Raw genomic sequence first — 14,475 nt, forward strand, 5'->3', positions numbered from 1 at the left:
GTGTTGTTTAGCCAAATTCCCAGAGAAGAGAAAAATTGGGAGGGGATGTTAAAAAGAAAAAAAAAATTAATATCCCATTTTCTTGACTTTTCTATTCATTCCCCTTCTGAGGGACACAAGGAACTTCTCAGATTGATAAATTTAACAGGGGAAAGCACAAATATAGTTCTTTTATGGCTGCTGGAAACCAGTGTTACTCATTCAATGAATCTACTGTTCCTTATCACAGCAATAAAATGTCTATTTGAAGCAGAAAGAGAGTAGGATAAGGGAATTATTAACATGATAAAGGTAAGTTCTCCTAGGATCCTAAATGTTCACCCAAACTATTATGTAATAGAAGCTGTTCCCCACTAGAATCAATGATTAATCAAATGTTATCAACTACTTTTCTTTTATGGTTATGATCTGGTAACTAAACTTGGCAAAAACTGTATTTTAAGGTTATGTAAACATTTTTATACATAATAAAGGTTTTATACAGAAACAATGCATAGTAACTATATTTTCAAAAACAAACATATTAATCAATTTGCTAGTATTGCATATATCAACCTAGAGATTTTATTAAAAAGTGAAATAAAAATTAATACAACCAAATATGAAATTACTGTAGGATATTTATGGACACTGGGAGTATTTTAACTAAAGAGCCTTAGTATTAAATGTTCCAAATTTCTACAAACTGATGTATAATTAAACAAGAAATCAAAACTACAATTAAAGTCACAAACTATGTGGCAATAAATGTCAAATACATCAGTGGAACAAAGACTGTCTAGACTAGAACACAATATATTAAAACTTGTGAGACATGGCAAGTACACTACTCAGTGTACTTGTTTTAGCATTTGTTCATAAACAACAATAAATAAAATAGCTAGCAATCAACTTGAGAAGTTAGAAAAAGAGCTACATTATAAATGTAAAAGGAATGGAAGCAATGACTAATAAAAGATATTAATAAAATATGAGCACCAAACAGTAATAACTAACTAAAAGCAGCAAAAATAATTTTTAAATGTATAATTTCTGGAGCTAATGGAGGTATATGGAAAATACTTTCTCTTACATGATATAATCTCCTATAAATGTTCAACAATAAGGAAATTTTTAGGCTATAATTATTCTATATTATAAAATCATGTTCAAAATTTAAATAAATGAAATAATTCTGTATACTGTTTCCTAAACTCATGTATGCACATACAAACTTAAGGGCTGTTGCCATATTTATGTACTTAGTCTACTATTTTCTTAATAGATCTTTAAATCAACTCACTTGGAAAAAAAAAACTTGGTATCATTATAACAGCAATTTCTGTGAAATCATAGGTTTGATATGTTGAATAATGACTGAATTTTTTTCAAAGCTCCTTCTTGTCCCAGTTATAGACCAGGAAACCCAATCTTTTTAAGTATCCTGAATGAGCCTATTTGAGCAGAATTCAACTTAGACACACTTGGTACAGTCCTTTCTGATTTGTGGCCAGCCAGCCTCTGCCCAAAACGTCTAGCTGAGGTTGGGTTGATAGAAATAGTGACCCTTGTAACTGGGTAACCAACGGAATCAGCAAGAGGCAGGCTAGTTATGGATGGGGATGGCTCTGAGGGCACCAGAGAAGCTGCCCGCTTCCCTACTTATTAATACAATATGGGCTAGAAACACAGCAAGAGGAAACAATGGGAAATAAGTCAAGAGCAGACATTTGTCTCCAATTCCAAGGAGGTCCTTTCTCACAGTCTAGGAAGCTTCACTCCTTTCTGTGACACCAGGCACAAGTACAGGAGAACTGTTATAAATATTTTTTTCTATTTGCACAGAGCTGGACATGTCCAGTGCCTGAAGGTAGCTTTTCCTAACTCCTCTGGCTAAGTGGAAGAATCTCCCTTCCAACCTTAAAACCAAGAGTTTCACAGTTGTAATCTAGATACTCCCCAAAACATTAGAGGGGATCTGAGTCTCCCAGGTTTCTCCAACATTTCAAAGGCTTTGGACAAGCTTCTGTTTAGGGGCTGTGATCTGTTGTTATTTTGGGTTAAAATGATAATCATTCACTAGTTCAGTTTGTCCATCAGTCAGTAAATTTCCTAAGCACCGACTCTATGGGATAGGAGCAGGCTTCATAGTTTGCTTGAAGCCCCCAATCTGGAAATCTGGGAGAGGTAGTGGGCAGCTGGAAGAGAGGTCACTGAGGCCAGGACAAGAGCGCCTAGGATATATTTGTTAATACACAGCCTCTTACCCCATCCAGGAAATCACAGTTTCCCTGGGGTTGTCAGCATAAGCTTCATCCGGTACCTTGTACAACGTATAAATTCTATGAATGCACAATTATCCCATAATATTCCTGAAGGAATGGAAGGAAGGTGTGGGATGCTGCCTAAAAGGGCTGAGTCTGGGCACAAACAACAAAGCCTGTATCTTGCTTGTTCAGAAATTAAAGACATTTTCTGCTATTCTATTTTCAGTTCTCTTTTGGGTTGCTGATGAGTCATGGCTGCTTTTGCTTTAGGAGTAGACTTTCTTGATTCACCATCAAAACTCCTAACCTGGCCCTCTTCCTCCTTTTTTTAAAAAAATCTTATTATATTATTTACCTTATAAATAACATTGCTGTATTGTGGAGTACTTAAGTCCACATGGGCTCTGCAGTAGGAATGCTGGGTTCAGACCCGGATTCTGCCATTTACTAGGTTATGTGATCTTGGTAAGCTACTGAATCTCTGTGTGCCTCAGGCTCCCATACTAAATGTAGATAATATTCATGCTTACCTTAGAGAGTTGTGGTGAGGATTAGGTGAGAGACTCTCTTCCCTAGTAAGCACCAAATAGATGTTAACTATTAATATCACTCACTCTGCTTTAATAGAAACCAGCACACTATCAGACTTTTAAAAAAAATTATAGTTGACATTCTACCAGACTTTTCTGATATACTTGGATGAAAGCAAATTCTATTCATTCTTTATTAGGCAGGATTTTAAAAATATATATTCTAATAACTTTATCAAATCGTCTTTAATTTATCAAAGTCTTTAAAATTTTTAATTTAGATTTCAAAGGCATCTTACCTAATTTGGTGTTATTTACAGTTCACAATCTTACATTCTCTTCTATTATTTATACCCTTGGTAAATAATCTAAATAATTAAATTACTCTGTAAAACTGAAAAACGTTAATATTTTTTATTTTATTCATTTCACTATGAAATCTTATTAATTTTCTCATTGCACTCTACAGAAAATACAAAGTATGTGTCTATATTTAGAAAATTAACCAAAATTAGAAAGTACAGAAAAAGCTTCCCAAGCTAAAACGTGCAATGTATTTTATAAAATGATCTGATGACTTCTATTTTTCTGATCACTTTTATAATGACATAATGTAAAACGATTGTATAAACAAATCAAATATTTTCCCACATACGTAAAACTGAATTTTATACAGTCAATGGCCCATAGACAGCCACACCTACAAAGTTCAAGAGTACACAGCATATATGTATATATAGAGAGAAGATCATAGAAAGCCTCTTGCATTGAGGCCAGAAACAACTCCAGGAATAATGGGGTTATTCAGAAGCATCGTTTTCCTCTTAGTCCTATACCTGCTGCAAGGGTCCAAGACTTCCTTTGTTCGACTGAATAACAATGGCTATGAGGACATTATCATTGCTATAGATCCTCATGTGCCTGAAGATGAAACACTAATTGAACAAATAAAGGTAAGGAAGAAATGGGATTTTTTTTTTCTGTTTGAATTACAGAGAAGGGAAACACATTAGTAGTTAATAAGTATTAAGGACATTTCTGAATGATCCAGAAAGTTTAAAAGCCGCACAGTGCAGTGAGGACCATGCTGGAAAGGACAATGTGAACTGGAGGCCCTAGACGGGTCTACCCTGTCTCAGCAGACAACCAAAGATAAGGCACAGGGGCCTCTCTGAGCCTCAGTTTCTTCACCTGTAAATGGGCAGCTGGATTTGTCCATTCTTTAAACAATTATCTACTGAATGCTTGTGGCAAGACACCAATGAATGGAAGATGCCCTGCCCTCATGCAGTGTACATGATTCTTTTCAGATATATGTAATAAAAACATGGAAAACTATAATAGCAGGTCAGTTGGCAGTAAGTTGCTATGGAGTAAAATAAATCAGCAGAGAGGGACAGGCAGTGTTTGTAAGGCTGAGGTAGGGGGAGAAGGTGGGTTACTCCTTCATGTAGGGTAGTCAGGGAAAGCCTCACTGTTGCTGTGACATCTAAGCAGAGACCTGAGATGAGTGAGGGAAGAGCCCATTGAAAATCTGGGGGAGGGAATAGAAGCCTCAGCAGCATGGCGGTGGGCACATGCTTGATGCAACCAAGGAAACAACTGTAAATGGACAGGAGGAAGGGTGGGATTGCTAAAGTTGGAGAGGTAGCAGGACCCAGGCCACTGAGAAGACTTGGGCTTTTACTATGGGAATTCGAGTGCTATGGGAATCCATGGAAGGATTCTGAGCAGAGGTGTCAGGAGGGGCGGCCTGCAGGGTCTCAGCTCCCGCTCCCCACATAAGAACCCAGGAGACAGTGAGGCCAAAAGGAACACCCACGGAGCCATAGATGGGGGAGTCATACCACTATAGTCTTGCTGGCGGCTGGGTTGGAGACATAGGAAGCAGGAGCCACACTATCTGCAACCTGCTGTCTGCTTCTCTGCAATCTGCAACCTGCGCTCCGCTGTGCTAACTGCAGTCCGTGCTTGCCAGTTACCATCCTCTTGCTAGCCCCCATTTTCTGCTAGCGTAACCACAGCGGTTATATTAGTGGCCAATGGCTCACTGGTTACAGCTGACGGCCAACTAGCCACAGCTGATGGCCATCCAATCACAGTTCATGGCCATTTACTACCTGAGCCAACACCTTTCCACGTGAGGCCGAGAGCCTGGAAACTGCTCTCTGGGGCTCTGTCCCCACAATAGGAGACGTGTGTTCTCTCGTGAATATTCTAGGATCACTCTGACTGTAGTGTTGAGGAGACTGTAGAGGGCTTCCACTTGTCACTCACGCTGTATAAGCTCTGTGCTGCATAGAGATGGAGAGGGACACTGGGTAGGAAGGTACTGCAGGTGAGAAGAGATGGTGACTACATAGGAACGGGGATATTACTCTTGTAGGGTAGAGATCATGAAGGGTTTGCACCTGAACACTTGGGAAGATGGAATTATCATCAACCGAGAAGGGGAAGACATCAGTGGAGATTATTTGGCAGTTGAGATATCAGGAGTTAGCTTGGGACATTTTGAATTTGAGATGCTTATTAGATATCCTTGTGGATGGAGACAGGAATCAGAATTCAGGAGGAAAATCTGGGTGAAGATAAAAATGTGGAACTCTGTCATGTGTAGATGAGCTTTAAAGCCGTGAGAACAAATGAGTTCATTAGGTAATGCAGAACTGCACCAAGAATTGTATTCCGAGAGTCTTTTTCAATTCTGTCATTCCTTGTAATAGATTGGTGTCACAGCCATGTAAATTTGTGTCTCCTGTCCCTGTCATCAACATCTCCTAACTCCTTATATTCAATTCCTCCACTACCGTGTCCCTATGTTCACCGTTTTAGCAGGGGAGTTGTTATCAATCAGAAGCTGACAGGCATGACCTGAGTTGTGAGCAGGTGATTCTGTGGCTACCATTTATCGCCCATTCTGTATGAACTCTTGCAGCATAGCGGTGTTCACTTATTGATACCTTTTTTACAGGGTAAGGTAAGGATCCCTTTCCTAAAGAACACGGGCTTGAATAGCAGTTAATAATAGCTGATACTGGGTAATGGATTCTTAGTGTCCAGGGAAAGTCGATCCGTTTCAAATACTTCTGAACCTCAGAAATCAGTATTTGGAAGAATTATTTGTAGGGGTAAAAAGAAAAAAGATGCTAAAATGGTCCTCTACTGAAACTGTAAGTAAAAATTCAATTGTTAGTAGACATTCTTAGATCACGTGATGTTTCCTGACATTCTCTCAGCCCTCTACAAAGTCCTTGCATTTATAGTATCAAACAATTGTGCAAAAAGCTGTCTATCATCCATATTACAAAGAAGAGAAAACTGGGATTTGGAGAAATTCAATGATTTTTCAAAGGTTTCCTAAGTAGCACAATCAGAAGGGAGATCCAGCACATGGGCTCTGAAGACTTAAAGAGCTGGGTTTGAGTTCTGGCTTATAGAAGATGAAAAACAAATCACTGTGTATTTTTTTGTAATTGGTGAACCAGCATGTGGATATAATATTACTCCTGGGATACTGCCTGACCACAGTATGAGTTATGCTGAATTGATTCATAATTTAGGAACTGAGATGTCAGCTCTCATGTATCTTTTTAGTTTGAGAGTACTTGTTTTATGAAACATTGATATCTTAATCTTCTTTGATCCAACTACAATACTATAGGAATTCTGAGAAACAATTTAGAAGGAATAGTATAGAAATTCTGCTTGGAAAGCCTGAAGGAACCATTATTAGCCACACTAGTATGCTCCAAGAGCTCACAGTCATCTGACACAGGGTCTGTAAAATACCTCCATGACCTGAGAACACACCACTACCTAAGATAGTCTCAAAGGGCTATGGAGACTCCAAAGCAAATGAAATCCCTTGGAGTTATACAATACACAACCCACACAACTGTATGCAGCAATCCTACTTTTCTAGTTGGTACCATAATTCAAACCAGCACATACACCTTTTAAAATTTTTTGAGATATAAGTGACATTGTATAATATGTTAGTTTAGGGTGTACAATGAAATGATTTGATATGTGTATACATTACAAAATGATCACTAAAATATATCTAGTTAATATCCATCACCATAGCATACTTACAAAAGCTTTTTTTCTTGGGATAAAAAATTTTAAGATTTACTCTTTTAGCACTTTCAAATATACAATACAGTATTATTAACTATAGTCATCATGCTGTACATTATATCACCATGACTTATTTATAACTAGAAGTTTGTATCTTTTTACCCCACCCCCATCCATTCAGCCAACAACCGCCACCCCACCCTAATGCCTCTGGCAACCACCAGTTTGTTTTCTGTATCTTTTTTTTTTTTTTTTATTCCACATGTCAGTGAGATTGTATGTTATTTGTCTTTCTCTGTCTGACTTATTTCACTTAGCATAATGCCCTCAAGATGCAGCCACGTTGTCAGAAATGGCAGGATTTCCCTCTTTTTTATGGCTCAATTATATTCCATTGATTTTATATAGCACTTCTTTATCCATTCATCCATTAATGGACACAGTTTGCTTCCATGTCTTGGCCATTGTAAATAATTCTGCAATTAACATGGGAGTACACATGTCTTTTTGAATTAGTGTTTTCATTTCCTTCAGATAAATACCCAGAAGTGGAATTGCTGGATCAAATGTTAGTTCTACTTTTTTTTTTTTTTTCAGGAACTTCCATGCTGTTTTCCATAGTGGCTGCACCAGTTTGCATTCCCACAAAAGTCACAAGGGTTCCCTTTCTCCACAATCCCTCCAACATTTGCTATTTCTTATCTTTCTGATAATATTCATCCTAACAGATGTAAGGTGATATCTCATTGTGGTCCTGATTTGCATTTCCCTGATAACCAGTGATGTTGAGCACCTTTTTATGTGCCTATTGGCTATTTATATGTCTTCTTTGGAAAAATGTCTATTCAAATCTTCTGCCCATTTTTTAATCAGATTGTTTTTTCTTGCTATTGCCTTTGTTTTTGTGTCAAATCCAAAAAATCATCACCAAGACCAATGTCAGGGAGCTTACCATTTATGTTTTCTTCTAGAAGTTTTATAGTTCAGGTCTTACATTCAAGTCTTTAATACATTTTGAGTTCGTTTTGTATATGGTGTAAGATAGTGGTCCAATTTCATTCTTTTGCATGGGTCTGTTTAGTTTTCCCAACACCATTTATTGAAGAGACTGTCGTTTCCAAATTGTATATTCTTGGCTCCTTTGTCATAAATTAATTGACTATATATGTGTGGGTTTATTTTTGGACTTTTAATTCTGTTCCATGGACCTCTGTGTCTATTTTTATGCCAATTCCATACTGTTTTGATTACTACAGTTTTGTAACATAGTTTGAAATCAGGAAGCATGATGCCTTCAACTTTGTTCTTTCTCAAGATTGCTTTGGCTGTTCAAGGTCTTTTGTGGTTCCATACAAATTTCAGAAGTGTTTCTTTTTTTCTATTTCTGTGAAAAACACCATTGGCATTTTGATAGAGATTGCATTGAATCTGTAGATTGCCTTGGATAGTATAAACATTTTAACACTATTGATTGTTCTAATCCATGAGTATGGAACATATTTCATTTGTGTCTTCTTTGATTTCTTTCATCAACGGCTTACAGTTTTAAGTGTACAGGACTTTCACCTCCTTGGTTAAATTTCTTCCTGGGTATATTATTTTTTTGATGCAATTGTAAATTGGATTGTTTTCTTAATTTTTCTTTCTGATAGCTTGTTATTAGTGTATGGAAATACAACACATTTTCATATTCATTTTGTATTCTGCAACTTTACTGAATTCGTTTGTTAGTTCTAACAGTTTTTTGGTGGAGTCTTTAGGGCTTTTACATACAATATCATGCCACCTCTAAATAGTGACAGTTTTACTTCTGCCTTTCTGATTTAGAGGTCTTTTATTTCTTTTTCTTGCCTAATTGCTCTAGCTAGGGTTCTAAAACTGTGTTGAATTAAAATAACAAGAGTGGACATCCTTGTCTTGTTCCTGATCTTAGATAAAGAGCTTTCACTTTTTTCACAATTGAGTATGTTAGTTGTGGGCTTGTCATATGTTGAGGTATGTTCCTTCTATATCCACTTTGTTGAGAGTTTTGTTATAAATGGGTGTTAAGTTTTGTCAAATGCTTTTTCCGCATCTATCGAGATGATTATATGATTTTTATCCTTCATTTTGTTAATGTTGTGTCATGTTGATTGATTTGAAGACACTGAACCATCCTTGTACCCCTGGAATAAATCCCACTTGATCATGGTGTATGACTATTTTAACGTATTGTTGAATTCAGTTTGCTAATATTTTAGAGAGAATTTTTGCATCTATGTTCATTAGGGATATTGGCCTGTAATTTTCTTTTCTTGTGGCACCTTGTCTCGTTTTAGTATCAGGGTAATGCTGGCCTCATAAAATGAGTTTGGAAATGTTCCTTCCTCTTCTATTTTTGAAGAGTTTGAGGAGAATTGGCATTAATTATTCTTTGAATATTCGGTATAATTCACCAGTGAAGATGTCTGGTCCAGGACTTCTGTTTGTTGGGCAGGGAGATGGGATTACTAATTCAATCTTCTTACTAGTAATCAGCCTGTTCAGATTTTCAGTTTCTTCATGATTCAATCTTGGTATGTTGTACATTTCTAGGAATTTTATTCATTTCTTCTAGGTTGTCTAATTTGTAGGCATATAATTGTCCATAATAGTCTCTTACGATCCTTTACATTTCTGTGGTAGTCTCTTACGATCTCTTTCATTTCTGATTTAATTTGAGTCCTCTTTTCTTCTGATGAGTTCAGCTACCATATACATTTTTATCTCATAGGCACAGAGAGAGCCATCACATCAAACACATGTTCACAACCTATTGAGGACTAAATATCACAAAACAAAAAGAGAGGGGAGGCATCCTTAGGGAACAGGTAGAGAATTATTTCATCTGCTTTAGGCCAGTAATGAAGTAACCTCCCACCAACTTTGGAAGCTCTTCAAAGACTTTGTTCTTTTTTTCTTTTTCTTTCTTTCTTTTTTTTTTTTTTTTTTTTGTATAGCAAATAAATATATTTGCAGGGAACACCTGAAGAATATTTACAAAAATATTGGGATTTTAAATGACATTTTTCTTCTTGCTTATCTGTATCTTCTAGTTTTTCTACAATAATGATGAATGTGCATATCACACACACACACACACACGACTGGCTTTTATAAAAGTTACCCATGAAGTAGTATCTTGCTATTACCATAATGAACAGTCAGATATTGGAAATTACTCTGTGAGATGAATAAACTTGATACAGGTATTATGGAAATTAGTATTGAGAGCTAATTGGAAAGCAATTTTCTACATGTCATATTCTGTAGTAATAAATAGGAATAAGAAAAGGACGTGGTCCTCTCTGAATCATCGCTCTCATCATATTTGGAAAGAGTGCATTTTGTTTTCCATTACAATCATTTTGTGATCATGTATTATTCTCAAAGTCCTTGTTTTCACTCCCAGCTAATACTCAGGGCATTCAGTTCTGTGAACTCCAGCCTTCTGACAGATCCCAGGGGTCTTAACCGAATCAGTTTGCTGTTCTCTCAAGTACATATGAGTCAGCACACTGGACTGTCTTCGACAGAACAGAGAAGACAGCCCTGGAATTTCTGAGGAAAAAGAATTCTAGTGTGGGCTTATGCTAGGTCAGGAAGCACCATGGAGAATGAGAGCCTGCCTTGAAGAAAACAGCATTATAGACTGGGAAGTTGCCAGCAAGATGAATAGGTTGATATCATCATCCAGCACCCAAGATCCCTCAATTATTCAGTGCATTTGATCATGTAGATTAAAGTACCATAAAGCACTTTCACCATCCTTTCCCCCACTAGATAGGAAGCGCGAAGGTGGGACTATTTTTCTTATTAATCATTGCATTTTGGGATTCAGGATAATGAACAATATAGAATGATATTATTTTCGGTTTGATGGCAGAGCAACAAGCTCTGCCTATGGTCAAAAAACTCTGCCTCTCCTATGAAATTTTCCATCACCCAGCCCCAGGCTCCAACCCAGCTGCCTCTACTGGGAGAATGGGTGTGTAATGAAGAACCTCTCCTGTGATCCATGCCTACAGACCGTTCTCCTCAACTTGCATCAGCTAAGGCTGTAACTTATAAATAGTAATGTTATCAACCAGTTTTATAACTAGCTATGTGTAGAGCACTTTATAACGCATTATGGTTATGCCATCCTTAAAGATAGGTAGTAATAGTCCATTTGAGAGATGAGGAAAATGAGATTCAGAGTATTATATAAATCGGCCAAGCTCTATCACCCAGAAAGTGTTAACACCAGCATTGGAAACAAGTAGATGACTCTAAAATCTGTGTTCTTTATCATATATGCAATTTCTCCTAACAGCAAATAGAAACATTTGCCTTTTGATGAGGAATTATGGAAGACTCAAAACCTTTAAATGTATAAGATTAAGCTATAATTTCTGATTGACAGGTGGCAGAGTTGGAATTCTGAAGCGGACACTCTGTTTACTAGTCAGTTGCTTTTTCTCTCCACTCTTAATCTGGGATATGACTACGATCAACCTGTGCTCATTTAGACTACTGTCACGTGGCCACCCTCACATATTTTTCCCTTTAATAACAGGACATGGTGACTAATGCTTCCACTTATCTATTTGAAGCCACACAAAAAAGATTGTTTTTCAAAAGTGTATCAATATTAATTCCTGAAAATTGGAAGAAAAAGCCTCAATACATCAGGCCAAAACATGAAAGCTACGATCATGTAAGCATTAAAAAACTTCTCTTAAAATATTATATTTTCTGGTGCTTTTCAAATTTGCTGAATATGGATTTCAGAGTTTTTCAAATTAAATGTTACCATTTTTATTTCTAAAATGATTTAAATGACATTCTTTATTTCTAAAATGATTTTAATGATTTTAAAATCTTTTTAAATATTCTCAGGCTGATGTTTTAGTTGCACCACCTACCCTCCCTGGTAGAGATGAACCATATACCAAGCAGTTCACAGCCTGTGAAGAAAAAGGAGAACATATTCATTTCACCCCTGACTTTGTACTTGGAAAAAAACTAAATGAATATGGGCCAAGAGGTAGGAATTTTGGTTGACATATATTTTGCAATGCTTCCAACAATCAGCTGTGTATCCAGGTTAAGTATACAAGCCCTGGAGCTAGAGTCCCTAGGTTCAAACCCTGACTCCCCTATTTATCAGTTATGTGTGACCTTGGACAAGTGAGCTATCTTCTCTGTGCTTATTTCCTATAAAATGGTGACTAGAGGAGTTCCTACTTTATAGGATTGTTGTGAATATTAAAACAGATAATCCATGTAACTGTACTCAGTACAGTATCTACAGAAATGTAAACACTGAGCAGCAATAATAAATGTTTTTCTTAAAGCATACTTTGCAAATCTTAATTTTCCAGTTCTCCACAACTGGATATAAATTTCCAGTTCTCCACAGCTGGATATCTCCACAGCTTGATGGAAGGCAGAAAAGCTGAAAAGAGCCAAGGTGACAGTTCCTGGCCAAGAAAAAATACTCATGGGCTGTTAGTTGCTGATATTATTATTCAACCTATTTGGTTGAACTAGATGAACTTGTCTATACGTGATCATTTTTACCTATAAAAATGGCAGTTTCATTTACTTCAATCTAAAAGTTAAGACCATTGGTTCAAATGAACTAAAGCACATATTTTTCACTTAAAAATACAAATTATTCTGAAAGGAGGGCCCAACTCACATATAACTATGCACGGAAAACCTTTCTGGTTCTGCATAATCTAAGATCACCTCTCCTTCCACTGCCCCTTCAATTAAATCTCTTGTTTCTGCCAAACACTCAGCTCGCCCTGGTTCTTGTCATTACCTGGACCTGTACCCCACCCCAGTCTGGAAATCTCCATCATCTAATTCCATCCTAATCTTAACTCTTCCCCATACTTGAGTCTGAACATGTCACTCTCTTTGGCACCCCTCATCTTTTGCTTCCTTCTAGCTATGCCTTTTTTTTCTTTTTTTTCCTACCTGGCATGTCCAGCAAAGTCAGTCATTTCAATTACAAGTATAAATAGCTCAACTTATTCACCACTCTTATCTTTATATTTCATTCAACGTGCCAAATCCTATGTACTGAATCTCCAGCTAGTTTCCTTTGGCTCCTTTAATGTTTCCAAGATTGTGAAAGAAAATTACAAAACTAATTGGTATCATTAAAAAAACATGTTTTCCAAACTTAGTGAAGCCCTCAAAGCTACTCAACAATGTTCATACTTGCCTCTTCTCAACTTTCTTCTCATCCCTCACAGCAGCTGTTCCAAAATTTCTACCAGTTTTCTCAAGTTCTCTAGCCACTTTTTTCAATCCCATCAATCAATAGATGCCTTGATTGAGAAAACAGAGCCCCTACCATCTTCTCTCTACTTCTGAACTCATGCCCACCTCTATGTGTCTTAGAAGACAAGGATTTTCTCCAATTTTCAAAGCCAATGTCCCCACCTCAGCTTTTACTGTTTTCTCAAACCTCCCACCTCCGCTCTATGTGATAACTGACAGTTTAATGTGATACGTGTGTATGTGAAAACTCACATTCTGAAAACAATGTTCTAAAAACAACAAGCCTTTTGGAAAAATAAGATTAAGAAGAGAGTTCTCAAAACATATGCAATTTGTAATAAAAATAACTAACAACAACAATAGGTATCTGGAAAGATTATTTAAACCATCCTGGCAGAAGCTCACTGTGGCTGGAGGCTGCCAACATAGTAGATGTTAAAAGTACACACACACACACAAGCACATACACAAAGAGTAAAATGTTATTAGAAATGAGAACTGGGACAGTGATATAGATGGAAATGGAATTCTAAGTCACAGGGGCTACATTTCTTACAATAAACATTGTATATATTTAAGGTGTACAACATGGTGATTTGATATACATACATAGTGAACAGCAAAATGATACTATAGTCAAGCTAACTAACATATCATCATCTCCTCACAGCTAGCTTGTGTGTGTGTGTGTGTATTGAGACCTGAAATCTATTTTCTAGCAAATTAAGGTGGGCGTGGGAGGGAGGGCAACCTGCCATGAGTTGAGAAGGAAGCAAATCGGAGAGAGGGCCCCAGTAAAAAGGGAGCTACAGACCAGGCCATTTTAGATTTTCTTAAAATTCACCAAATTCCTATTGCAGTAACTGGTGTGAAGGTTTTTTCCTCCTATGCTGGTTTATATATAATTTCACAATCACTAATCGGGCTCCATAAGCCTAGGAAATCTTTAACGAGTGTTTTAAAATTTAATGTGTAGAGGAGTAACTTAGGGATCACATTGCGATGCAGATTCTGATTCAGTAGGTCTAGAGTGGGCCCAAGATTCTGCATTTCTTGTTTACTCCTATGTGACGCTCATGCTGCTGAGTCAAGGAACCCATTTTGAGTAACAAGGACTTAAAGAAACATAACTTTAGCACAATACTGATATTTTCCCGTCTTCAGATCTCATGAGTTAATATGAGTGAGAGAAACACACGTGGTAGCAGCCTAGACTATTTTTCCAATTTCTCCTTCTCTGTTTCTAGTTCCTTTGAAGTTTTTCCTAATATCGATAAAACAAAAACTCAACTTGTTTTTCCTTCCTGCATTTCAAGCTGTGT

General features: G+C 37.0%; 1 protein-coding gene and 1 long non-coding RNA gene across 2 annotated transcripts in view; one reads left to right on the plus strand and one right to left on the minus strand.

Moving 5' to 3' along the window:
- The window catches only part of LOC141572127 (uncharacterized), a 186,169-nt gene that overhangs the window by 96,496 nt on the left and 75,198 nt on the right, over nt 1-14,475 (minus strand). The window lies entirely within an intron of this gene.
- Nucleotides 3,542-14,475, plus strand: part of CLCA4 (chloride channel accessory 4) — a 29,038-nt gene continuing 18,104 nt past the window's right edge. The window contains exons 1-3 of the mRNA XM_074337181.1: nt 3,542-3,729; nt 11,433-11,573; nt 11,756-11,903. Of these exons, the coding sequence (XP_074193282.1) occupies nt 3,571-3,729; nt 11,433-11,573; nt 11,756-11,903 (448 nt within the window). The 5' untranslated portion in view covers nt 3,542-3,570. The remainder of the gene's footprint in view (nt 3,730-11,432; nt 11,574-11,755; nt 11,904-14,475) is intronic.

Source organism: Rhinolophus sinicus, linkage group LG06 (genome assembly GCF_036562045.2).
Source record: "Rhinolophus sinicus isolate RSC01 linkage group LG06, ASM3656204v1, whole genome shotgun sequence".
NCBI classification, from domain to species: Eukaryota; Metazoa; Chordata; class Mammalia; order Chiroptera; family Rhinolophidae; genus Rhinolophus; species Rhinolophus sinicus.